General features: G+C 36.6%; 1 protein-coding gene across 1 annotated transcript in view; it reads right to left on the reverse strand.

Annotated features, from left to right (window-relative positions):
• Positions 1–4,906: 4,906 nt before the first annotated feature.
• The window catches only part of RhoGAP15B (RhoGAP_ARAP and RA_ARAPs domain-containing protein RhoGAP15B), a 74,664-nt gene continuing 53,122 nt past the window's right edge, over positions 4,907–26,448 (reverse strand). The window contains exons 9-13 of the mRNA XM_081727864.1: positions 25,963–26,202; positions 25,165–25,284; positions 20,483–20,565; positions 16,694–16,735; positions 4,907–12,555 (exon numbers count right to left, since the gene is read on the reverse strand). Coding sequence (XP_081583990.1) covers positions 12,417–12,555; positions 16,694–16,735; positions 20,483–20,565; positions 25,165–25,284; positions 25,963–26,202 — 624 coding nt within the window. The 3' untranslated portion in view covers positions 4,907–12,416. The remainder of the gene's footprint in view (positions 12,556–16,693; positions 16,736–20,482; positions 20,566–25,164; positions 25,285–25,962; positions 26,203–26,448) is intronic.

The raw sequence follows: 26,448 nt of genomic DNA on the forward strand, positions 1-26,448 counted from the left end.
AAAATTTATATATAATGAAATACGTACTTTTTAACAGGGAATGCCGGGCGTACTGGCGTTCCCTTATGCTACGCCGCTGATAATATCTACAGAGTCGAACCTCGGTGCATCTCTGTACTATCTTTTCCATTTCTTCATCATAGCGTTCAAATTTGGCTACAATTTGCTGATTCATCTGTTGTAATTGCTGTTGTATGCCATCATTACGTTGCTGCAATTGCTCTAATTTTTCGTCAAAATGTTGAGCTTGTTGATTCACCTTTTGGTCCAGTTTTTCAAATTGTTGATTCATTTTTTCAAACTGTTCATCACTACGTCGAGCTTGGTCCTTGATTTGTCGTGATATTTCTCTTAAGACTTCTAACATGTTGTCTGGAGAATTCATTACAATAGGAATAGTTTTATTGTCAATCGTTCCACTATCTGTAGCACTCATGATATTTCTATATATAATCCTGCCACTTCTCAAAATAGTACGATTAATATCAGGCTCAATGTTGATCGCTTTTACTGTACTTCCAAACGATGCAACCCACTCTCGGTGTTTCAGCACCAATTTACAACGATCACTGGTTCTTTATCCTTAATATTGAGCCATTAAAACATCTTTATTTATCTGTTTTTACACTTTGTTTAATAATCATAACTGAGAAGTGTGCATTTTACGTTTACACACTTTTTCTTCAATATGTCTACCTGTTTTTTTTCTTTCTTTTTTGATTGAGTCTATTTATTTTCGGTTGTCCTGACAACGACGTCCAAAATCATATTATTTAAAACATTTGAATATCTTTTTATATTGACATTATAACTAACTTATTTCTTTTTCTTTCTCTTTTTCTAATAGTAGAATCAGCCTAGCACATATTTAAAATACCTTACGGCCCAAAATTACAAGAAAATAATAATTTACAAGTAAAAGAAATATACAACGTACTGTTGTAATCCCACATAGCACACTACGTCCCTGGGATGTCCCATTTTGATCCCAATCATCCCATTCGGTTCCCGGGATTATCGGGACAATGAGAAGACATCCCATGGACGTCCTAAAGGATTCCCATGTAGGATGTCCATGGGACGTCCCAGATGGGACAGGAGGTCCGAGGGAAAACCAATAGACATTCCTTCGTGGTCCCGTTGAATATCCCGTATCCCAGGATATTAGCGGACATCCGAATCTCCCGCGGATGTCCCGGGAGCACATTCGGATATCCAGGGATGTCCCGTCGTCCGTTGCGGGCTCAGTCTCGGACATGCCGTGGACGTATTTGTGCTATGTGAGACTTTTCTTGATTTATTTTTTAAAACTGATTGATCTATTTTATGCGATAACTGTAGTAAAACTAACGGGTTAATTGCTGTATCGGCGGACCAATTTTAGGAAATTTACCGGATGAACTGAAGAATTTACTTTGGTTTGTGAGGAAGATTGAATGGCAATCTAGTAAGGGGAATAGTTGAAGTTCAAAAACTGGTGGTGGTGGTTGGATGTTTTTGATTATGTAAGCGGCACTGTATATGGAGGTGGAAGGAACTATTTGACGGAAAAGTACACTTACTATGATTTAGTGGCGGGAGAGGCAGTTCAGAAATGGCGCGTATTTTTTCACACGATTTTCTACTCGAAATTGTAAAAGTTTACACATCTCTATTTTGAAGATCTAACCTAACCTAATTTAGAATATTTTGGCACTTATTTTTCGATTTTCATGTGGTCCGACGATACAGCACTTATGCCAAACTAACACTTTAAGGTTCCCTCTAAAGCTTCAGATCCCCCACTCCACCCCTGAAATCGAAGAGACTGGATGAAACATTGGTTATATGTCTATATGCTTACGATGTTACAGTGCTGCACTAAAAATATTTTAATTAATTTCTGATTCATTTTAACAAAGATCAGATACAAATATGTAAATTATTTGACAGTTCCTTCAGCTTATTCCGCAGCTATGATGTTAAAAAGTATTCATTCACTCATTCACAAGACAACAAATAAAAACAATGTGGCATACATCTTCCTTTTGCATAAATTATTTTCTCATATTGTCTTCGTCGTAATTTCCTCATACTCTCTGACCTCAATGTCAATATTAAAAGGATAAAAGAGTTTAAGGACCTAGGGTCACTTTTGACACCAAACTAACATTTTCCAACCACCTTTATATATATATATATATATATATATATATATATATATATATATATATATATATATATATATATATATATATATATATATGAGCAAAGCTTATAAATAACCTGGGGATACAAGAACTGGAAGGGATTTCAAGAAACAACACACATTAAAAACTATATATGAGTTTATGCAATCGTTATGTCGAAACTATGGAACCCTGCCAAAATCTGGAATCCTGCAAGCAAAAAAATATAGCTGCAAAATACAAATGTTATAGTCAAAATTAGCAAGGTATTTAGTTATCAAGGAAATAGGCATATATCCTAAATATGAAACATTTCAATTTTTTAACTAAACAACTGGACATTTTTTTTCCTCAATAACAGAAGGAAAGTTCGGTTACTCTGCCTTCTATATACAAAATTTTGAACAAAACCCAATTATCACAGTTACTTGAATTCCCGAAATTTAAACTTCCCAACGTCGGGACATGTCCAAAAGCTGGCTTGTTTCACTGCAGAATATTGAAAACCAATATAATAAAAAGCTCACTTATTTCGGGCATGTGAGACCTCTACAGAGTGATCACAAAGTCCTGTTACTCCCTATGTATTACATAGATGTTAATGAATTGTTGTTTCTTATTGTTGCAGGCAGGTGCTGATTAACATCTAAGGCATAGCTGATGAGTCCACTTACACCATGGATGAATGCATCGAAATGAGCACGTTGGCTCACAAATGACCCCATACATTAAAATCAATTAGGGATATTCAGTATGATTTCACTGTAAGGTTTCAGAAACTTTCCCCTCCAAACTCAACAATTATAGGGCAGGAGAAAAAGCTCTTTGCAACTGATTGCATAAAAGATAAGCCCCGCTTAGGACGACCACCAATACGACTGAAAACGTGTGTAGAGGCTGCAGCGTCTCTCGAACGTTCACCTAAAAAGTTCATTCGTAAGTAGTCACAAGAATTGGGTGTTCATTACTCGACAGTATAAAAACATATGAAGAAGGATTTACAGTTAAAGGCATTTAAACTAGGAATGGCCACAAAGTTCCGGTTCCAGCGGACCGATTTTCAGAACCGGTTCTAGACCTGGATCTAAAAACCCGGTTCCAGAACCGGATCCGAAAGCCCCAAAGACCCGTAAAGGAGGCACAAAGTTCACTTTCAAAACAATGCAAAGAAAAATAAAATGAAATGAAATCTTTGAGTTTTACGTCCCACGGTTATGCCGGTTAGGCTAAAGGAGACGGTGATGATGAGTAATGAATGAAATGGTGGAATGAAGAAAGTGGGAGGAAACAGGAGAACCCCGAGAAAACCCACGCACACGGTGTTTGTCCACCACAAAGTTCACTTGGCAGGGGCAAAACAATGCAAAGAGAACCACGCGCTTGTACCCTCCCCTCCGTTTAGTGAAATGAGACAAGCGGTCGTCGCCTGGGTGTCTGCCTGTCCCTTTCACCATTAGGGATGGGCAACAAACTTTCGGTTCCGGCGGGCGAAACCGGTTCTTGGAGATCCGGTTTTCAGACCCGATTCCGGAACCTGATCCGTTCAGAGCCGAAAACCGGTTCCACTAGAAACCGGTTTTGGCCTTCCCTAATTTAAACCTTCATTTGTAAACGAGTTGACTCATAGTAACACGCAAACACGTCAGCAAGCTTGTGGACGAATGCTCGATGGCTTTACAACTCTTCCTTCAAGGGGGAAAGTGCTTTTCTCGGACGAGTGTGCAATATATCGCAGTGCAAAAGCCAGAAACGTTTATTTCTGAAGTAAAGAAGACCCACATTTTATGAAGAACTTGAACATAACCCAACACATGTCATATCTGTGCTGCAATGTGTGCAACCCACTTGGTAGGTCCATATTTCTTTGACAGTGCTGTGAATCATTGTGTATCTCACCATGGTACGTGATTGTTTTATTCCATATCTGTAAGATCGGAGATTGCTCGGTCGTGTATGATTCCAGTAGGATGGAGCACCAGCTCATTATGCTATTGCCGTTAGAGAATAATTCAATGAGGTATAAATGGATTGAACGTAGGTCTGTCCATTTGCCTGCACCTGCTCCGTGTCGGAAAAATACCTAAGTGTTAAAATGGAACACCTTATCAATGTGAAGTCCCTTTTCAAACTGGAAAAATCCGTGACAAACGTATAACTTGTTGGTGTGCGGTGATGGCTTTTATGAAGCGCACAGTTTTTGAGTGCTTCAAACGGTTTAAAAATTGATGAGAAGTGATCACAGACCAGATCAGATTCTGGACAACCTTCCACGATTATTATAATAATGAATAATCTAATATTTTGTCTTCCTAATATTTGCCAGTTTTACAACAAACTGAAATGAGAACCACAGCCAGCATTCATAGTAATAAACTTTTTATTTCATAAAATAGAAACAAATAATAATATAATAATTTGATAGAAATAATATTGAATATATTATATAATACATACATATACATAAATTTAATCACAAAAAACGGCATACTACAATACTGCTGAATAATTTGCAAATCAATTTCTAATTCATATTGTTACTTGATTCTTAGCAAATCGCTTACTGAATTTAACACATAATAAATTTACAAAATGTTTTCTTGCAAAAATGGAAAGAAAAACATAACAGCAGAAATGATTTTCTTTTAAAAAATTCTAAGTATCACACGCTCACATAAAACTATCACAGTTCATCACAAACACAAAAACATATATATATACAATGTATAAGGTATATAGGAAATTAGTGTTAGTTCTTTTTTTAAATGGTACTTACGAAATTAACATATGAAACATGATGCTAAAATATCGATTGGAGTTTATATATTCATTTCGTAAGTATTTGTTTCATTTTTTATTTCACATGGCCCCTCTGACCTGTACCATCCACTTACATAATTACAGAATTCAGTATTTCCAGTACCTTTTGAAAATTTTTAAGACAGGTGGCGCCACTGCTCAAGAGGAGTAGATTGCCCGTTGCCGTGAAAGCGGTGGCTTGGTGTGGCCTTGATACGTGCTGCAAGAATCACTGCGATACCTTTGTTCAATACAGCGTAGCAACCTCTTGAGTGCAGGTGCAGTGTGCGTCGTGGTGGAGTATTAATTGCCCAAATTGGATTAAAAAAACGAACAAAGCGTTTGTGTCAAATTTTGTTTTAAAACCGTAAATCTGCTTCAGAGACTTCTGAACTCTTAAAAACAGTTTATGGAGATAACTGTTTGAGCCAATAGTGCGCTCGGACCGTAGACTTACAATTAAGGAGATGGCTGACGACCTGAATTTAAGTTTCTACCTGGTTCAGTCATTCTTAAGTCACGATTTGAACATGCAACAACAGAACAGAAACAACACCGACTAGAAGTGTCCCAAGACCTGCTTAATCGGGCCGAAACGGACCCAGAATTATCAAATAGGGTAAAAACAAGTGATGAAAAATGGGTTTATGGGTATGGCCCAGAAACAAAGGTCCAATCTTGTCCGTGGAAGTCTAGGTTCATTCGTTTTGCGCAAATATATATATATACACGCAATCAACAGGTTATTACGCTGTACTGAACAAAGCTATCGCTTGATTCTTGCAGCACGTATCAAAGTCACATCCAGCCACCGCTTTCACGCTAACGGGCAATTATATCTACTCCTCTTGAACCGTGGCGCCACCTATCTTAAAATTTTCCAATCACACCTTGTATAGAACTGATCTTGCTTGGTACAGCAGCAAAACAAAATGATGCCTTTAGCACAAATCATGGAGGGGTTTGTAAATTTTAGGTATTACACATGGTCTAGTAAACACAATTTTATAATATGTGCCATAGTATTAGCTTCTGACTTGGAAACCCTGGAAAAAATGGATTAAGACCGCAACGGTGAAGTAACAATAAAATCTGTTAACGGTGAATTTTAAAATATTTTCAACATATAAGTAGAAGCATTCCTTTTTCTATATTAGACCATTTGTATTACCTTACCCTTATTAATTTTTCTGTAGAAGGCTACAAAGCAAATACCTGAAACCAAAGCTTGCAACTGTACTACGGAACACAGCAAGGTTTGTTAGAACTCATTGTGAGGTTATTTCCATACTTGAAATTTGAGGCTGAATCAAATTGTCATCATGTTACATGTCTTAATATAGAAGGTAACTAAGTATAAAACCAATGACACAGCCACTAGTTAGGTAACATGTTTTCTAGACGCTGAATTAAAGAGGATAGAGACTATGAAATGTGCACTACAACCAATAACTTCAGCTAATTTGATGACTATAGAAGGAATTATAGTATCCTTAGGTATAATTGTGAAAAACCCGAGCCCGGTTTATTTTCGGAAGAAAACACCACTACAACTGCTTGAGATTTTCTTGTAGAAGAGAAATTGAAGAAGTTAAATAGTAAAACTTTGAGAGGAAGTGTTATGACAATAGTGACGGATATGTGTGTCAGTTTGCAGCAACGTCAAGTACTGTTCACCAATTCTTTCATTCGCAAAATCCATACGAATAATCAATGGCAATATTAATAGGAACTGGACTGCAAGTCGAATTTTCAGAAGTAAATTGATTAGACCCTAACATACAAGGTTGGGTATAAAATGTCATTTATAGAAAATATCATATACTTTTTATATTATTGAATGCTGGGTTACTGTATTTTTATATAACGTTATTTGCTTTATGCATGGCTGAACGGATGGCAGCGCATAATGATGTAGTGCAAAAGCATCGTTCCCGACTGTCATTTGTGCAACATGACGGTCAATGAAAGATTAATTGATGTTGTGCGTATCGTTACTTTCACGAGCACTGTTTATCAACATGGAATCCATCAAAAGAGTCAAAAAAATGTTTGAGTACCGTATATACTTGAATCTAAGACGGGGCCGATAACTCAGGGGTATAGCATTCACCTCTGGTACATGGGATCCTTGGTTCGATCCCAGCTCACGCCAAGTGAACTTTGTGGTGGATAAACACCGTGGCGTGGGCTTTCTCGGAGTTCTCCCGTTTCCTCCCACCTTCTTCATTCCACAATTTCCTTCATTTCTCATCATCACCATCTCCTTTAGCCTAGAAGGCATAACCGTGGGATGTAAAACTTACACGACTTCATTTCATTTTCGAATCTAAGACGCACTTTTTCTACCAAAATTTCAGGTATAAAATGGGGGGGAAGGGGCGTCTTGGAATCGTATACAAAGTGATAGTGAAAGTGCTTAAGCAGGATGTCTTCTGTTCACATTGTAAGTAAGATTGTAAGATTGTACCTTTGTTCTCTTTTTAGTTTTGACATTTAAATGTTCAGTTTGAACAAACAAACCCGTATGATTTAATTTTATACTGCCAAATTCTCAGTTGCTTCATTGAAAATCCAGGATGCGTCTTAGAACTGAATACAAGAAATCGAAACAACTTTCGAAGTTTAGAAATGGGGGTGCGCCTTAGATTCGAGTATGTACGGTTTTAAACATACTCTGTTTCCCTGATATACAACGCTACTTTTTTTTCACTCTCTTCTGCAGTCCCATTGCCACTGTTGTTGAACTATGCATAAAGCAACCCACGTTGTATGAAAATATAGTAACTTAAAACTTAATAGTATAAAAAATACACACCAATTCCAATGGATGATATTTCGTGCAAAAGTACTGCCTCGGCATTTGTCTAATGAAACTACGGAAAGAAGTAGTACGATATCTTAGTTTGTGCAGAAACTTGGAATGACCGACCACTGGGATTGAAGTCCAGGACTTGCAATAACTGTACGCCTACTCCATATTTCACCAACTAACTGTCTAGAGCTTACATAAATTTATTTTGTACATCTTATGAAGGTAATGCCACAAAAAATACAAGGAACTGATATTTATCTTCGTTTATAGAAAAAAAAATCTTTCCAACGTCATATCCTGTCAGTAACAATGTGATTATTTATGAAATTGTTTTATGTTACATCCTTCAAATCAACTCGAATAAACACTGGGCCATTGAGTACAAATGCATACAGTTAACACAGAAAAACTGTACATGATTATACAATTAAATAGGTACTTGATAACCTGTTTAAATAAAGAGACAAAAATATATTAATCAGTACAATTACAAAAATTGACAATGAGACAAAATTACTTATCATGTGACACTGATCTATGATATTCTTCATTTCCAGAACATGAGGAGAACTGACAAAGAGGACATCTGTGTCCTTTGAAACATTGGTCAAAGAAGACACCCTGATTTCTTTTACTGGCAATCCTGGAACTTCATTGTCAAACCTCGACGAACATTGATCATCTCCTCCGAACTAACGATAAAACGCAAGCATATTCAACCCAATTGCGGAAATTTTTTTAGATACCTAAGGTAAATATTTTTACACGGAGAATTTTTTTTTTTTTTTTTTTTCGTAGTAAACTTCTCAACACATGTTCCAAGCAAAGTATTACAGCAGTATCAAAAATAGTTAACACATTATATTGAAATTTACAACCAATTTGTTTGCAAGTTTGAAATTTTGGAAGCATTTCTCCTTATTTTAAAAGTAAATATTTGCAGGAAATGAACCAATTTTTTGGTTCGTTAGTTGATTTCAAAGTTTGGCGTCCCATTCAGATGCGGACCTATAGCTTAAGTGGGATCCGAAGCACATGAGCACCATTAGGAATTAAATGGGGTCCCCTGCGCCACATTAGCCTTTTCTTACTGACTGCAAGCATTGCCTACTAGTGGGTAAAATCTAACCACTCGAGCTTACAATAGCTATAAGTGAAATGTAGAGTTTAACTTACTGTTCTGCAGTAGGGATGGCCTTTTTCAAAAAATCTGTTTTTGAATTTTTCGTTTTTTTTTTCAAAAATTTTACGTTTTTCGAAAAATTCCGTTCAAAAAAATTTTCGCTTTTTGATTTTTTTTCTGTTCACTTTTCATTTTCGAAAAATTCGTTTCTCTAAAAGGTATTTTTCGAAATGTGGACATCCCTATTCCTCAGTTATATCCTGTAAGCTAAAGAAGCCTAATGGTTAAATGATTAATTGAAAACATGGTGGAATGAGGAGATTAGGACAGTAGGAGAAAAGGGAGAATCACGAAAAAAAAAAAAACTATAGACCCATTGTCTAGCATAAACTCACACTGGTTGAAACCAAGCCAAGGACCCTTCACACCAGAAGTAATCGCTATATCACTACTCCACCCCACAGATAAAGTAATGCTGTTATTACATTAAAAAAAAAAAAAAATGCTGCGACTTATCACGCTATTGTTAAAATACTTAAGACTGTTTGCCTGATTCGTGAAAAGTATCAACCCCCAAACAGTGCAATAATTATAACACTTTCTATATCAAATTCTTCAACATATATATAATAAATGAATGAATAAATGAATTTACGAATATTAAAACTGCCGTCCTCTAATAAACTATATATTCCTTTTAAAACCTAGATAATAATAAATTTAATTTATCTCCATGAAACAGCAGGGAGAGAAGGCACACAAATTCAGTAAAGATAATATAAAATTTATATTAGTAATTAACCTGTAACAATAAAAACACTCATTACACACATAACAGAATCTTTATATAATTCGTTATTATAAATATATATTTATATCTGCAAAGTTATAAACTGACTTATATATACTGTATGTATAATGTTTAGAGTATGTATATACAAAGTTTTGGCTTACATTAATTATTATTTCATTACTTATATAAAAATTTGTATATATATATGTATATAAATGTTCTGAACTTTATTTGGTCGGTATGAAATTGTACGATAAAACATCTATTAAAAATCTGTTAATATACAATTATAAAACAAAAGTGTAACAATATGTTTTTAAGTATACCAACTTTTCTCACATTTCTATATATATATATTTTTCGTTAAAAAGTAGTATAGAAAAATGCAAACTGGTCCCTAACAAATCAGTCTTGCAACATTGTATTGCTAATGGCTTTATCATGTGTGATTATCTCTCTCATTTTCTTTCAACATGTTAACATTTATATAGGAAAAAATACCATGCATACAGGCTTGTTCCAACTTAGTGTTACGATGGATGTATCCGTGCATGTCGCACCCATTTTATGACGACCTACAATACTGTTCTCGTACTTAAAAAAAAAAAACAAAAAAAAATCAGAGAAAGATTATTTTTCTAAGACTTTGAAACACGACGCAACTTCCTGCAGTCAGAGAGAAGAGGCGAACATAGCTGAATTCTGCCGACATTTGAAAAGAGATAGAGAACTGAATGGCATGCACTTCACTCTTCCTTGAACAGAAGTTTTGTAAGCTGTTGCCATCACAATCCCAGATAATCTGTGCATCCACACTATAGGAGAGTACCATACTATTAAAACATCTAGTTACAGCTATCATGTTGTAGGTACTCCAACTCCGCATATAGCACTTTTTTCTTTCACATTTAAGCTCTCCCGTCTCGAATCTACCACTGCGGCTCTAAATTAGATAAAGAAGCTGCAAGAACTAGTAACTGACTAGCAATAGTGACGCAATAGTTTCATTAGGAATAATGACGCTTATTTATTTTTATACATACACAATTAGCTAGGACTACCTATTTTATGATCTAAACACTAAATGAAATTAAATCCTTATTATCCAATGTTGTCCTATCAGTTTAGTAAATTATTACTGCAGTTTACTGATCGTACAAGAAACAACAGAATGAAAATGTAGGCAATTGGAGAGCCCCAAGAGAACCTATGAACACACTATTATCTACCTCAAACTCACGTGACTGATGATCGAACCAGAAAACCTTCGCATAAGAAGTGAGCATTTATTACACAATGAACGATTTGTCACACAAACTTGTCTCATCTGAGCAAGCACCACCATCTGTCTAAGTTGCACAAGCCTGTAAATACAAAAGTAATTTAGGAACACGGCGCGCACTCGCAGTGCTCTACATAGTTTTAGGATTTGAAAAAAGAAAAAAAACGCACCACATATACTACGAAGCGTCTTGTGTCCAGCATCGTTGTATGTTTCCAAAGATGCAATTTTAATTCATACGAAAACCAATCCGTGAATTTCGGTTTTATGACACACAGTGAATAGCTGATTCGCGTGAAACTCTTTTTACCTTCACATATATATATAGTACACAGAAAATTCATACATCGCACTCACAACAAATGTTTTCAATAGATATAAATAATGAAATAAGACACTTATTTTGGATGCGGATTTCATTAAAATTTAAAATTCATATATAATTAGTGTATTAATTTTTCGATATAAAAATCTGAAACTTAATCACGGCTAGCGAATGCCCTAGAAATTAATTACTTAAAAATTCAAATCAATCAACTCATGCTAGGTGTATCTAACCACAATCAGCTGTGTTTCGAATATCACTCTGCAAGTATCCGGAAAGTCTAGTGTCATATGGAAATTACAAAATATACTGCATACAATGTCTTTCAAGGTCAAGTAATCCTCAGGTAGATGTTTCTCAACATACAGAATATTAGTTCAAATAGTGCCAGGTCAAACTGTGACTTGCAAAATATTAATAATCCACGATTCTGATGCTTTATACTCTTGGATAGTTGAGTTGAGTTGATTTTGAGTTTAACGTCCTTCCAGAAGCGAGAACATATGAGACAGGATCTACTAATTAACGTGAGATCCAAACCACATGAGCTCCTGCCGAAAATCGAACCCGGGTCTCCCACACCAAAGGTGTGTACGGTAACAGCTTAGTCACGAAGAAGCTCTATACCCTCGGAGAGCATAGTGCTAAGCTCCTATGCGTAGGATTTATTCCACTATGTCTCGACAAGAGGTTCAACAAGTTAAAAACAAGTTTAATTAATAATAAATAGTATTAAATATATACATATATATTAATTCCCTATAACAATGGACTTCTCGGATACAATAGATATTCTAAGTATGAAGTAACTTAGGTACAGTACCGAATATACCTGCATAGTATTTACACAAGCTTATTCATATATTTACCCTCCAAAAACGCAATCTAAATACTCTACTTACTGGCCTGGTTTACTTTATGGCACGCGGTGCAATGCAAAATAAATACTTGACGGAAAGACCAGAAACAGTAGTGAAACAAAAATGCCTTTTTCTTTATCACACGATCTACAGCTCTTCATTAGACGATACTTAATCCAGCAGAATTTCGTGATCACTATTAGTCTACGATATTTCTAACTACATTGGCAACGTGTTGACACTCTAAATGCCCTTCAGTCTAGGAGATTGACTGTTTGTGGAGAAATAAGCCCTTGTGGATATTCGCCAATCAGCATTGCTGCCATCCATCGAAGCTGTTCTTCCTTGCAAGAGCCAGCCAATGTACAGCCAAAATAAGGACATTCTTTAGACCTGAAATAAATGAAAATTACATAAATTGCTAAATGATACGACTAATCTTATACTGTCAATGTATTTACCACAGCGAGAATTTTCAAACAGTACTGCTGTTTTCATCGTCAGTCGTTCCCAGAACGAAACAAGTGAGATCCGTTTCACAGTGTGAAACTACAGTCGACTTCCATATTATACGAATTCAATACTATCAGTCTCCTTTGGCTTAAAAGGTACAACCATGCAATGTTAAACTTAAAAAATTCAATACTCAAACCTGATATAGTATATCTGTAACTACTTGTTGAAACACAGGAATAAGATCAAAAATAGAGCCTGTTCATCAGACGCTGAATTCACACAAAGAAGCCACTATTTGCCATCTCTTACCGTTTTTGTTCTATAGAGATAAATATTACAACCACACGTGTTTACTGACGCCTTTCCCTTTCAGTTGCAATAAAGGAATAATCCCTATTCTTGAGGAATTCCCTATAACCTGACAAGTAATCCCTACGTTCCTTTGCGGAATCTCTTGCACACATCTTGCGGAGGTTTGAAATATACATTTTTCAATCGAGTAGGTATGACTTCGAGTGTCATGTCCTAAAACCGCACTCTACGTTGCATTGTTTTTGAATTACAGCCCTCTGAAGTTCATTTTCCCAAGCTTTCGGCATCTTCTATCGCCGATACTATCCCTCACTGACCAAAGTTCCAGAGCACTTTTTTGCTGGTTTCGGTGTCGGAAATCAGCTCCCGAAGTTTGTTCAAATAGTTTCTTACCGTCCTGTATATATATTCCCATTTTATCCATTACGTAATCAGTCTTGTAACTGGAAAAAATGTACATTTTTTTACCATCTCCGGTTTGAAGAGAGAGATAAACCTCGTTCTCGGGACGCTGAATCTGTGTATTAAAAAAAAAAGAAAAATCGACACCTCTTACCGTTTTTGTTCCATAGAAATAAGTACTGAAACCAGAAGGACTAGTGAATGTCAACCACTTCCGATTTCCGTAGTGTCATGGGTAGTGATGGTACGTTTTCTTAGAAAGCTGAGTCGACTGCGAAAAGCTGTTTGTTGGTATCCGCTTTCGTTTCTGTTCTATGCCGATCAACGTAATAACCGGAAATGGTTGATTTCTATCACTTCCGGTTCGAACAGAGTATTAAAGAAGGAAATGGAACCCATTCTTGGGACGCTGAATTGATTGCAATAAAGCCGCTTCTCGAGCTCTCTCACCGTTTTAGCTATATGGATATGAAGGTTGAAACTGAAAATACTAGTACATTTTAGCCGATTTCGGTACAGTATTGCGGGTGGTGATGATATGTTGTCTTAAGACGCTGAATCGATTACAAAAAACCGCTTTTCGCTATCTATTACTGTTTTGTTCATGGTGAAACACGATGAAACTGGAAATGGTTAATTTGAACCACTTTTGTTTTGAAAAGATGGCTAACCGAGGAGATGGGACCTATCCTTAGGTCGCTGAATCGATTACAAAACACTTCTTGATATTTCTTACCATTTTTGATACCTGTCGACAGACGGAAGGAAGGACAAAGCTGTTCTATAACACTTCCGACACTTATGTAGCATGGTTTGGAAGTCTAATAAAACGATGAACACCGTAAACTCACATATTTACAGTGAAAATGAAATGAAATCTTTGAGTTTTACGTCCCACGGTTATGCCGATTAGGCTAAAGGAGACGGTGATGATGAGTGATAAATGAAATGGTGGAATGAAGAAAGTGGAAGGAAACGGGAGAACCCCGAGAAAACCCACGCACACGGTGTTTGTCCACCACAAAGTTCACTTGGCGGGGGCTGGGATCGAACCTGGGACCCCAAGCACCAGAAGTGAACGCTCTACCACTGAGCCACCGCGGCCCCATATTTACGGTGCAATTGATACTACTTGCCCCTTGTGACAGCTCGCTGCGTGCACGTGGTGCTCAATGCTGCGTTGCCAGCTTTTGCGTCGGGTATTGAAACTACACGAGTAGTATACACGAAATTATTCACTGCAAGTAAATCTCAGTTTTATAAAATTAAATGACACAAAAGAGAACTAAAAAGAATGCTCTCAATAACCAGCAGGTCCACGTCCACTACTCAAGTCGACATTCGACTAAAACAATGTACATTTCTTTATATTCAAATTGGCAATGTGTGGAGAGGGTAGAGTGTTTACCACTGCAGAGCGAGAGAAGTGATCCACTATAATTGATTGAACGTGCTGTTGCCATAGAACAGTCCTTCTTGGCTGATTGTTATGACCACATGCACGAAGGAGAAAAACAGAGGAAAGCAACTGTCACAAGGAACAAGTTATGTCAATTGAATTATATGACTTAATAATAAACATTCGCACTCTAAGGTTAGTTATATCATTTGATAAATGAAGACAGACTTATTTTCTAGTTGTCTAAACATTAGATCAAAGCTTCAGAGATTTTCCATCTTTAGTACGTACTCAGAGCAAAGGTACGGTAACGCCACAACTAAAATAAAAGTCACATGCCCAATTTCTCCACTACGCTTTGCAGCTTGAATCTTGCTTATTTCAGACTTAAATAAAGAATCTTTGAAAACAAAAGTGATTTTACTATTTGCGCGAGGCGAAAACATACTTAATATGCACAATAAACTATTAATTTGTTCCATTATTCTCTGCTTGGATTTTCTTTCCATCAATAACAGACTTCAGTTTTTTGTGTTCAGAAAAAGAAAAAAAATTAAAGATTTTTCCCCAAAATGTCTGTATAAGCTCATACTAGTTTCACTGTACCTGTTCAGTACTTACATTGAAAGAAATAATAATAATAATAATAATAATAATAATAATAATAATAATAATAATAATAATAATAATAATAATAATAATAATAATAATAATAATAATAATAGAATATAAGTAGTAGTAGTCGTAGTAGTAGTAGTAGTAGTAGTAGAAGAAGAACCCTTGAATTAGAAGTGATATTACGAGAAGCATCCAAGAAATAAAAGTTACACATGTTTCTTGAACCTGAGTGAATTTCGCAACCAGGTGGTGCACTGTCGAAAGAAAATTTAGGGTCACCTTTTCCTGCATCGATAATCGTGCTGTGCTATTAGTCAGAGGTGCATCATAGTGTGAGTGAAATATTGCGTCAACAGGAAACGAATTTCAAATTGGAAGTGAGTAAAATGCTATACTATATCTGAGCACAACTACTCAATTGCACTGAGATTCACTGTAAACTGTCTACGGTGTACAAACAATATGACAGTCGCGTCTAGCTATAATGAAATGGTGTCAACAATTTGAAGAAGGAAGCACACACGTGGAGAGATGGACGGGAAAAAAAAGACTGTCCTCGTCGACCATAGACTAAAATATCAGGAAGGTGGAGGAAATTATTCATGCCAATTGGTTAGCGACTATCACAAAAACTGAAAGAGTTGTGTGTACCTCAGTAGGCAGTTCTAATTTCTTGTCCAAGATCTGCAGTATCGGAAATTGTGCGGACGTTGAGATTCACTGAAATTGACACTCGTACACGAAAACGGTCTTATGGCTTCTCTGGACTTCTTGCAGGTCTACTATGTGGACGTCAATGAGTTCTGTGTCGCATCTTGACTACGAATGGGGTATGGGGTGCATCATTTCACACCAGAAACAAAGAAATCTATAGCCACTGTTTCCTTCGACTGTGAAACAATGACTTATTCAAAGTTTACGCAAAGGGGCACAACCATTAATAGCGATTCGTACTTTCAAACATTGTGATCGTGTACCACTACCATCAATAACAGGTACAGTGATAATTTGAGCAAAGACACTGTTCTTCGCACTGCAATCTCTCACACGGTACGTAAAGCAAAGATTTTCCTTCAACGGTTTGTATGGGAGGTATGGCAGAATCTCCTCTTAGAGTCAAGATCTTTTTCACCAGTGACTCCGAGACCAAGAAAGGGATTTCTATCAACAAGAATAACGATTAGTGGAACGTTCGGATAGTTTACAGAATACTTGGTGACTATATCGAGAAATAATGGATGATCTCACTCCATAGTTTCGCTGACTTCCCATAATCATGTGTAACTTTCATTTGAATGCCCCTCGTATAACATTATCTTACCACAAAGAGAAAGTAATACTAACCTTTTTGGTTTTCCACTTTTATTTATGAATGTAACAGCCCAACTGAAAAAAACAAAAAAATAATGTTAATAAACTGAAAAGAAAGAAGTTTTGAGAATATAGTAACATACATCAATTTGTCTCACATGGTTTTCTACATACAGGGTTCCTACTGATCTCGAGAAATCTATTTCCCTGACTTCTCCCTGACTTTCTCCTGATCTTTAGCAGGAAATTCCATGATTTTCATGACAAGTGTCAGATGACGTTGACATATAAATAAGGAATAAATAACGGTGCTTATTTATATATGAGAACATTTATTCTATAGAGACAAATGATAACCAATTGCTCATACATACACTCATGTCCAAAATGATTGTCACATATCTATAACTGTCTTCTTGTAAGACATAATTTGATAATGCTTTTGTAGGATACTTTTAATACTGATACTATGTGTATAATCGGGAAATGAATGTTCAGCAGCATTAGCTTACTTCAGCAGCAGCAGGGCTAGACAAATGATGATTCTTTACAAGACTTCCAATGCTACGATTATTTGTTCCTCCCCAAGTCTCTTGTTTAAAACTGAATCGGGAGAGAGGCATGCATCATCATAAGTAAGTCTGTATTTCAGTGCCAATTTACACAGAATCTTCTTACAAAAAATCTGTTAAAATACGCAAACAATCCCTAGGTAACTTCTTTGATTTTAATGTTGTACGTGTTTCAAATCTGACATCAACCTGCTTAGCCGAACACATATCCTTACTACCATCTTCTAGGCAAACTTTCATCAGGTCTTCAGAGCTTGTTGCTTCGATCAATCTTTTTTTTTTTTTTTTTTTTTTTTACAAATCTAATCATAAGGGATTTCAGAAGTTCAAGTATTTTACCATAAAGAAAATAAAGCATGGGTGTCTGACTGAAATTTCGTTAAAAAAGGTTGAATGTCTGCAGCAAACGGTTTGGAAGAAAGCTAATTTAGCTCCAAGCAAAGAATCTTTCAGACATGATTTAACAATTTTAAAGCTGTCACAAGATGGTTCTCGATTACTATCTGAAACTGAATCAACATACTTCAAGTGTGGTAGTAATCGCTGAGCTCTGTGTACTACATTCATGCTTTCTATAAAAATATTAAGACTTGCTAGAAAAAATTATCTTCTTAAAAAGTTATAAGCATACTAAAGATGTTCACAGTAACTACTACAAAATAATAATCAACATCACAAAAGACACGCGGAACGTCATACTGCACTGAAAATGGAATATGGTGGAAATGGAATACGAGTTTTGAATCTTAACTAATGTAAGTACGCATTATATTATAAATTAGTTTGCCATACATAGTTCGGTTCTAACTTATCGCTATATTAAAATCAGAAGATCAATACAAGTGTTATTTAGGACTTTATTGGGCTCACCGGTTGCAAGCCTAGGATATGAGGATTATTTTTTAACGTGATCATAAACCACGAGCTCCAGACGCAAGATTTCCCAACTCCTTTCAGAAGTCCTTCATTCTATGATGACTTCTGCTGTAGCGAAAGTTGTCTTCCAAACATTGTGGAGATAAAATATAGAATGAAATGAAATAAAATATAGAAGGAATGAAATATACCTAACTTTAGCAAAAATTTCCAGAATATACAGAAAATTCCCTGACTTTTCCAGGTTTTCCAGACTAGTAGACACCCTGTAATCTATATATATAAAAGAGAACGTACAAATCCTTTGTGAACTCATCACGCTAATACGGCTGAACCAATTTCTTTTATTTTTGGGGGGTTATTAGGATTTGGACCCTAGATGGTTTTTATCATATCACTTTAATTTTCAATTACCAGTGTCTTGAGATAATTGACCATTCAGGTGTCCATTACGTACAAATCCTTTGTTAGTTCATCATAGGTATAAAAATAAACGTATTTATATGCAACCCGCATGACCGTGTCACTCGGCGGGTTAACATAAATGACAGGCGTTATAATGGTTTTTATCATATCACTTGAAAGCGAAAAAGTAAAAATTATCTAAGTAACAAAGTTTATTGCGTTCGGGGGTGACCGCAGCGAAGCGGGGCGGGTTAACATAAATGACAGGCGATATAATGTTAACATTTACTGCAATCTTCTATGGTTTTTATCATATCACTTGAAAGCGAAAAAGTAAAAATTATCTAAGTAACAAAGTTTATTGCGTTCCGGGGTGACCGCAGCGAAGCGGGGTGAACGCTGCTAGTTAGATATATGCAAAAAAAATCGTTTCTTCCAGAATAGTATTTTTATGCATGGTCCTCAAAAGGTTTAGTGATAAAAATGTTTGTCAAGATACACAGAATCCCCGAATTTTGGATATACCTTTCTTCCTTCCAAGAGCCTTGAGAAAGAAAAATGAAATGAAATCTTTGAGTTTTACGTCCCACGGTTATGCCGGTTAGGCTAAAGGAGACTGTGATGATGAGTAATGAATGAAATGGGGAATGAAGAAAGTGGGAGGAAACGGGAGTACCCCGGGGAAACCCTAGCACACGGTGTTTGTCCACCAAAGTTCACTTGGCGGGGGCTGGGATCGAACCCGGGACCCCAAACACCAGAGGTGAACGCTCTACCACTGAGCCACCGCGGCCCCAGCCTTGAGAAAGAAACTTCTATGATTTTCACGGGACTGAAAATAATGGGAATTTGTACAGATTTTGAAGGACCTTGAAATAAATAAAAGATTCTAGGTTTCCAAAAACATTTGAACTAAATATTTTCACGACTTCCAAGTTCTATGGATTTTAAAGGTTCGAAATGAAGTGAAATATTTCAGATTTAACGTATCACGAGGCCCTTTAGGCTACGAGAGACGAATGATTAAGGCAGGTGAACGACGATGAAAGAATCGGTGGAATAAGAATATGGAAGGAAACAACAATACCCCGAGAAAACTCACGGACACGATGTTTTCCACCACAAACTTACTTTGTCCGAGGATCGAACCAGGGAGGACCTCACGTACCGGAGGTAAGTGTGCTCTACTACTGGGTCACTCTGCCCCCTTAAAGGGTTTTAAATTGGCGAAATTCTTCAGGACTTTGTTTAAAGGACCGTAGGAATCTTGAAATTTAGAAAAACAGAAGCTATAGTAGGAAGTGGTTTGCCAATTTACTTTTAATTTCACTTAAATTTCTACACTGGAGATGATCATATTCAAATAACGGAATCGGATGATGATCCATTATCTCGAGATTATTCAGTTAGTTTGGTCAGTTTTATTCTAGATTTCTGAGATTCTACAAAGTCAAAATACTCACTTGCACGTACTTGTTTAAAAGTACTTGAACGAACGAAAAACAAATTGATCAGAATCTATTTTCAAGATTGGTTTTCACTGCAATAATTCCCCAGAAAACTCTTAAGGATAATCCGCATTACAATTGGATAGCAACTTCTTTTTCTTCATGTGTTTTCCAAAGCTAAAGCGAACCTTCAGAAGCTACTCGAATGATTTATGGAACCACACTTACTTGTTGACTCAGGGCACAAAATTGCAACTATATAATCTAGCGAAATTATTCATTAAGCAATTCCGTAACTTATCTCTTCAAGAGTTCACACCCATTCTTCTCTGATAGATAAATGATGGCATGATAAACCAAATAATAATTCTCACAATTATTAAGAATATCAGAATCTAACAATTTACTTTCTTTCCTCGAACTAGCAGAGACCATCATCAGGGTTGTTTTACAATTTGTTATTATAAATACTCTGAATAAAGTATTTAAAAAAAAAAAAGTGTAAACGTTTTCCTTCTTACCAGGATTGTGGATTCCTCTTTTCTTCATATCCGATATACCACACAATATCCTCAATTTTCCATTCACCTACTTTCACAGACCCCTGTAATTACAAAAGAAATTAAATTCATTAAAAATATGCATTCGTTTATAACCATGAGAAATAGAAAAATATTATTATGAACCAAGATTAAAGAGCTCCCTTGCAGTCACGTGGAAGACGTCATTGCCTTTAGTGCGGAAAACCCAAAATCAGATTCTCAAAGAAACTACCCTAGCAAAGACGTTAAACTCTGAACAAACAAATAAATAAACAAACAAAAGAAGAAGAAGAAAATAATGCGATGATGTTTTTACTTCTTTGCTGAATTCGTTATTTGTCATTACTACCCCTCCTCTAAGTATTTTATATTTAAATATATGCACTTTCCCAATTACAAGACAAGGTGGTTAACTCCCTTGTTGTGAAATTCCAAATTGTTTTTTACTCCGCTCTTTTGTCCACGTACTGTAACCAGATGATTCTTTCGAGCTGCCACTAGCTAATGGCAAACGTGATACAGAACGCAACATGGGAGAGTCAAAACCATGCAATACCGCCCTTGTGTAGATGAAGCTGGATGATGAAGCTTGATAAACCCTTAGTCCTATAACGAGTGTGATTTGAACACGAGCAACATGCCAGAAATAAACTTCCCTCCCTTGATACAATACAATAACATCTAAATAATAATAATAATAATAATAATAATAATAATAATAATAATAATAATAATAATAATAATAATAATAATAATAATAATAATAATAACAACAACAACAACAACAACAATAATGTAGAGGGAAACATATTCGTAGTTTAACGTTCCACGATTATGCTCCAAAGCTATGGGACACGGCGGTCATGATAATGAACGGATGCTGGAATAACTAAAGTGGGAGGACACGGAAGAACCCCGAGAAAACTTACACACACACACTGTTTGTCCACCACAAAGCCCACGTGTGTGTACCTGCAAGACTCATCGAGGATCTCACTGGAATTCCGAGGCCCACTATCCATTTCAATGTGACTGATAATTTGGCAAATGAAATGACATGTGCGGTCCGTGCAAAAACATTGGGCGAGATCCATGATTTATGCCAAGCATTGTAATAGATGATGAAACATTTTTGTTTTCAGCACGAACCACTAACAAAGTGTCAGAGTTCGGAATGGAAGCGTCAAGGCTCCACAAAACAGAAGAAAGTGCGCATACAAAAAAGCCGAATCAAAATTCTGCTCACTGTTTTCTTCGATTCCAAATGCATCATCCTCAAGAAATTAACTCCAAAGGGTCAACTGTGGACGTCGAGTATTACACGGGTATTTTACAAGGCCAGAATTCGCAGAGTTCAACCTGAATATCGACAATAAGGCTCATGATCACTGTTACACGATAATGCACCCGTGCAAAAGAACAGGATGGTAAGTCAGTTTTTGCCCAAAAAGAGAATCGTGAAGCTTGATCACACACACCTCATATTCTCCAGATTTAGCTCCATACGACTTCTGCCTATTTCCGAAACTAAAATTTGCGTTGAAAGGAAGGCATTTTGACACCACTCAAGACATCCAAAAGGCTTCGACTGCAATTTAGGAGGCAATTCCGCAACAGAAGTATTAACCAAGACTGCTTCATCATGTTCTACAACAGCTTCAATCCATGTAAATTCACGAGATGTATATTTTGAATAAACGGTATTGTAACCTACCAAGGGACAGACTGCATGTATCATTACAGAAAATAAGAGATTGTGTCTTGCTGAACAAAAAGTATCAACCTGTGATCAGGCTCCTGCACCTTCAAGAATACTTTAAAAAACAAACCATGAAGAGATGTTAATTGAGTACAGTTATATATATGTCCATCATATGATACTGCCAAAGAAAGAATTTAGATGTGGGCACACGATCACCTAACAGAAAGACATCCAGCCACAGCCAGGACTAAGCGTACTGACATAATGACAGTTTAATTTCTTAGCTAGGAAATTAATATTAATATGGCAATTTAGTAATCACGGCTTAACTCGAGCTCAAGCTAGCTATCTTCAATAAGGCTCGTGCTCATTAATCTCAATAAGGCTCATACAATCTCGAGTTTACATTGGCTCGAGCTTAGAGTTAAGTATCCATAATGAGACTCACATGTTTGCTTTCACTAACTTCATAGGGCTCGCACTCACTACCCTAAATGGGACTCCACTCAATTCGAAGGTTCGCATTCACTATCCTAAATGGGGCTCCACTCAATTCGAGGGTTCGCATTTACTATCCTAGACGGAGCTCCACTCAATTCTAGAGCTCGCGCTCACTATCCTAAATGGGGCTCCACTCAATTCGAAGGTTCGCATTTACTATCCTAGACGGAGCTCCACTCAATTCTAGAGCTCGCGCTCACTATCCTAAATGGGGCTCCACTCAATTCGAAGGTTCGCATTTTACTATCCTAGACGGAGCTCCACTCAATTCTAGGGCTTGCGCTCACTATCCTAAATGGGACTCCTCTCAGTTTTAGGGCTCGTTCTCTATACTAAATGAGGCTCCACTCAGCTCTAGGATTCTCATTCACTATCCTAAATGGGGCTTCACTCGGTTCTAGGGCTCGCGCTCACTATCCTAAATGAGGCTTCACTCAGTTCTAGGATTCGCATTCACTTTTCTAAATGGGATTTCACTGAATTCTAGGGCTCGCGCTCACTATCCTAAATGGGGTTCTACTCAGTTCTAGGGCTCGCGCTCACTGGAACTCTGGCTCCGGCTTGCTTTCCATTTAAAGCGCTTGCGCTCAACTGAGGTCTAACCGCGGAGCACGATCAGTGTATAACATATTTTAAAACATTCTGGATATGAAAAAGGTAGTTGCAATGTACGTTCCCAGATGATCCACACTTTCCTAGGCGTGGCTTAAACACAAAGCATTTTGGATCTATATCACAAAGAGGATGTCTATTTAAACAAATTACTGAACATGGTGAAACTTATGCATGTATTTCATCCTGAAACGAAAGAAAGTAGCAAAATGCGGAAACATTCCTCACCCATTCTTAAAAAGCGACCTTAACCAGAAAGCTCATGTCCGTCCTGGAACCAGAAAGATGTGATACTGATTGGTTAAGATAACAGAAGCACAATACAGGAACCTTCTGCAGAAGTTAAGGGATGCAACCAAAGAAAAGGAACGAAGTTTGTTATCAAAAGATGTGTTGTCAGTTGGCAATACTGCTAGCTACACACGGTCATTTGTTCCTCGCTATAGTTCTGAACTCCCCATTTCTCGTATCGACCTGGAATCCTCAGTTTAACATCGCACGATTATACAACAAGGCTAACAAAGAGGTTGTGATGATAATGAAATGAAATGAAATGAAATTTTGAGTTTTACGTCCCACGATTATGCCGGTTAGGCTAAAGGAGACGGTGATAATGAGTAATGAATGAAAAATGGTGGAATGAAGAAAGTGGGAGGAAACGGGAGAACCCCGAGAAAGCCCACGCACACGGTGTTTGTCCACCACAAAGTTCACTTGGCGGGAGCAGGGTTTGAACCCGAGACCCCTAGCACCAGAGGTGAACGCTCTACCACTGAGCCACCGCGGCCCCCGTTGTGATGATAATGAACGAATCGGTGGAATGAAGAAAGTGGGACTAAACGGGAGAACCTCGAGAAAACCTACGCAAACGGCGTTTGTCCACCACAAAGTCTACTTGTGTGCTTTTTATTCATAAATGTAAAGAACAATTTAAGGGGAAGAACTCTCCACGATGATGGTGAAGTCATCACACAAGTAGGAAATTGGTTCTCCTCTAAATCTATGGGGTTGATATGAAAGGAGAAGTATTTAGCATAGCAGTTAAATCGAAGGAAGAATGCTGATACATGGACAAAATTTCAGATTCCTAACATATTCGGATGATCATAGAATAAAATTATTTTAACCTACCTCCGCATTGTCCTTATGAAAGGCTGTCAATACAAAAATCGAACGCCAATTTATTCGAATCAAGCAATGCAAAATGCATGGAATATTTTACTTCACAATTAAATATTAAATGTGCCTTACTTCTGCAAATATAAGGTGTATCAAAAAAGGACTTTAAAACCTGGAAAACTCATGTTGATTTATTCATTTATCTTACAGACATGGTTTTGGTGCATTTTGTAGCAAAATACATCAAGTTTTGACTCACGTAGTACACTAGTTTAGAAATAAGCCACCGCAAGCACAAGCGACACTTGCAGCAAAGATGGCTCCCTTTACTGGTTCCGAGTGTGCTACCTGTATGTTTTGGTTTGAAGAATCCAAGTCTGCGACAACTGTGCAACTTAATTTTCGTACAAAGTATGGTAAAGATCCTCCCAGCAGGCCTACTAGTTGTCAGTGGCGTAAATGGTTTATTAAAACTGGATATTCGGTAAGACACAACAAATCTTCAGGTCGTCCCCGTACGTCTGAAGACGTTGTAGGGCAAGTGAGACAAAGCTTTGTGTGTACCGCATCACCAATGGAAGCCATATTAAACCTCTTTAGGTAAAAAACAAAAAGCTACAAAATGACACCAAAACCACGTCTTTCAGCTAAATAAATAAATCAATAAAGAGTTTTTGAAGTTGTAAAGTTCTTTTTGACACACCCTGTACATAGGTTTGAGACTTACCCTACTATCCTTGTAGTAACACAGTTTCGCTTGACTAAATTCAAATAAATACTTCTTAAATGACTTTGACTTCTGATCAGCAAATCTTAACTCGCCAGATGTGGATAATGGTGGTTTTGCCTAATATAGGAAAGAAATAGACTTGTGTCAATAAACATAGCTTACTTTGAATAATTACAAAATATGCCTCGAACATGTGCCAACAAAGAAAAATAAACTAATCAAAATGTACAATAATTCTGAGAACTATTTAAAATCTTTTGTGAAAACTCAAACAAAACGTCATCATGCAAACTCTTTTTAATTACGGATAAATCTTTTATGTAGTTAATGTAGAATTTAGATATTTCAACTATGTTCTTTCTCGCTAGTCTCCAATGACAGTTACTCAGTGAAAAATAGTCCAAATACGTTACTTAACAAATCTTATATCAGTGCAGACGCATCGCAGCAGACGGGAACAATACTGAGTAACAATTATATACTCAAATAACAAAGTATATTTACATGAAACCTCATTGTCCTAGTGTAAATAATAATAATAATAATAATAATAATAATAATAATAATAATAATAATAATAATAATAATAATAATAATAATAATAATAATAATAATAATAAGAAGAAGAAGAAGAAGAAGAAGAAGAAGATATAGTAGATGGTTCAAAACCCTTTTTACGGTTTTTGCAAACTATTTGGTACTACACGTTAGAATGTAAACCGACTTGGCAGAATACACACTAAACGGTAGTAAAATGTCTCTAGATACTAGACTGAAGACAGTCCAGAAACTTACCAATGGAAGAACGTCTTTGTATAGCGTGTTTTTCCTTAGCACAAGATAGTTATCCTTGCAATCACTTTTATCCCAATATCCCCATCGGATTACAACGTCCAGAACTCGTTCTGAATAATGCAGAGGCCTGACTAGCGAACCATCACAAACCACCTCTTCTAAGGTAATATCTCTCGCTGGTAATCCTATTTTATCTGCTAATTCCATGCAGACATCACCGGCAAGTTTTTGGGGAGATATCTAACAAAAGACAAAAAAGGCAGAATAGTTAGAATCACTTGTTAGAAAGTCTTATTATACAAACAAGTACACATGGCGCACATATTGAGAACGAATGAATTCCATAAAATGAAAATGTAGGATTCCAGTTCGATAGCGTGCAGAAGATACGATAAGTAAATTATACATATTTTAGTATTTATTATGCGTGCTATAGGATACATATTAAATAAATTAATAGAATTTCTTCAGTCGTCCATAGCCTAG

The sequence above is a fragment of the Thermobia domestica genome, chromosome 10 (genome assembly GCF_964235325.1).
Source record: "Thermobia domestica chromosome 10, izTheDome1.hap1.1, whole genome shotgun sequence".
NCBI lineage: Eukaryota > Metazoa > Arthropoda > Insecta > Zygentoma > Lepismatidae > Thermobia > Thermobia domestica.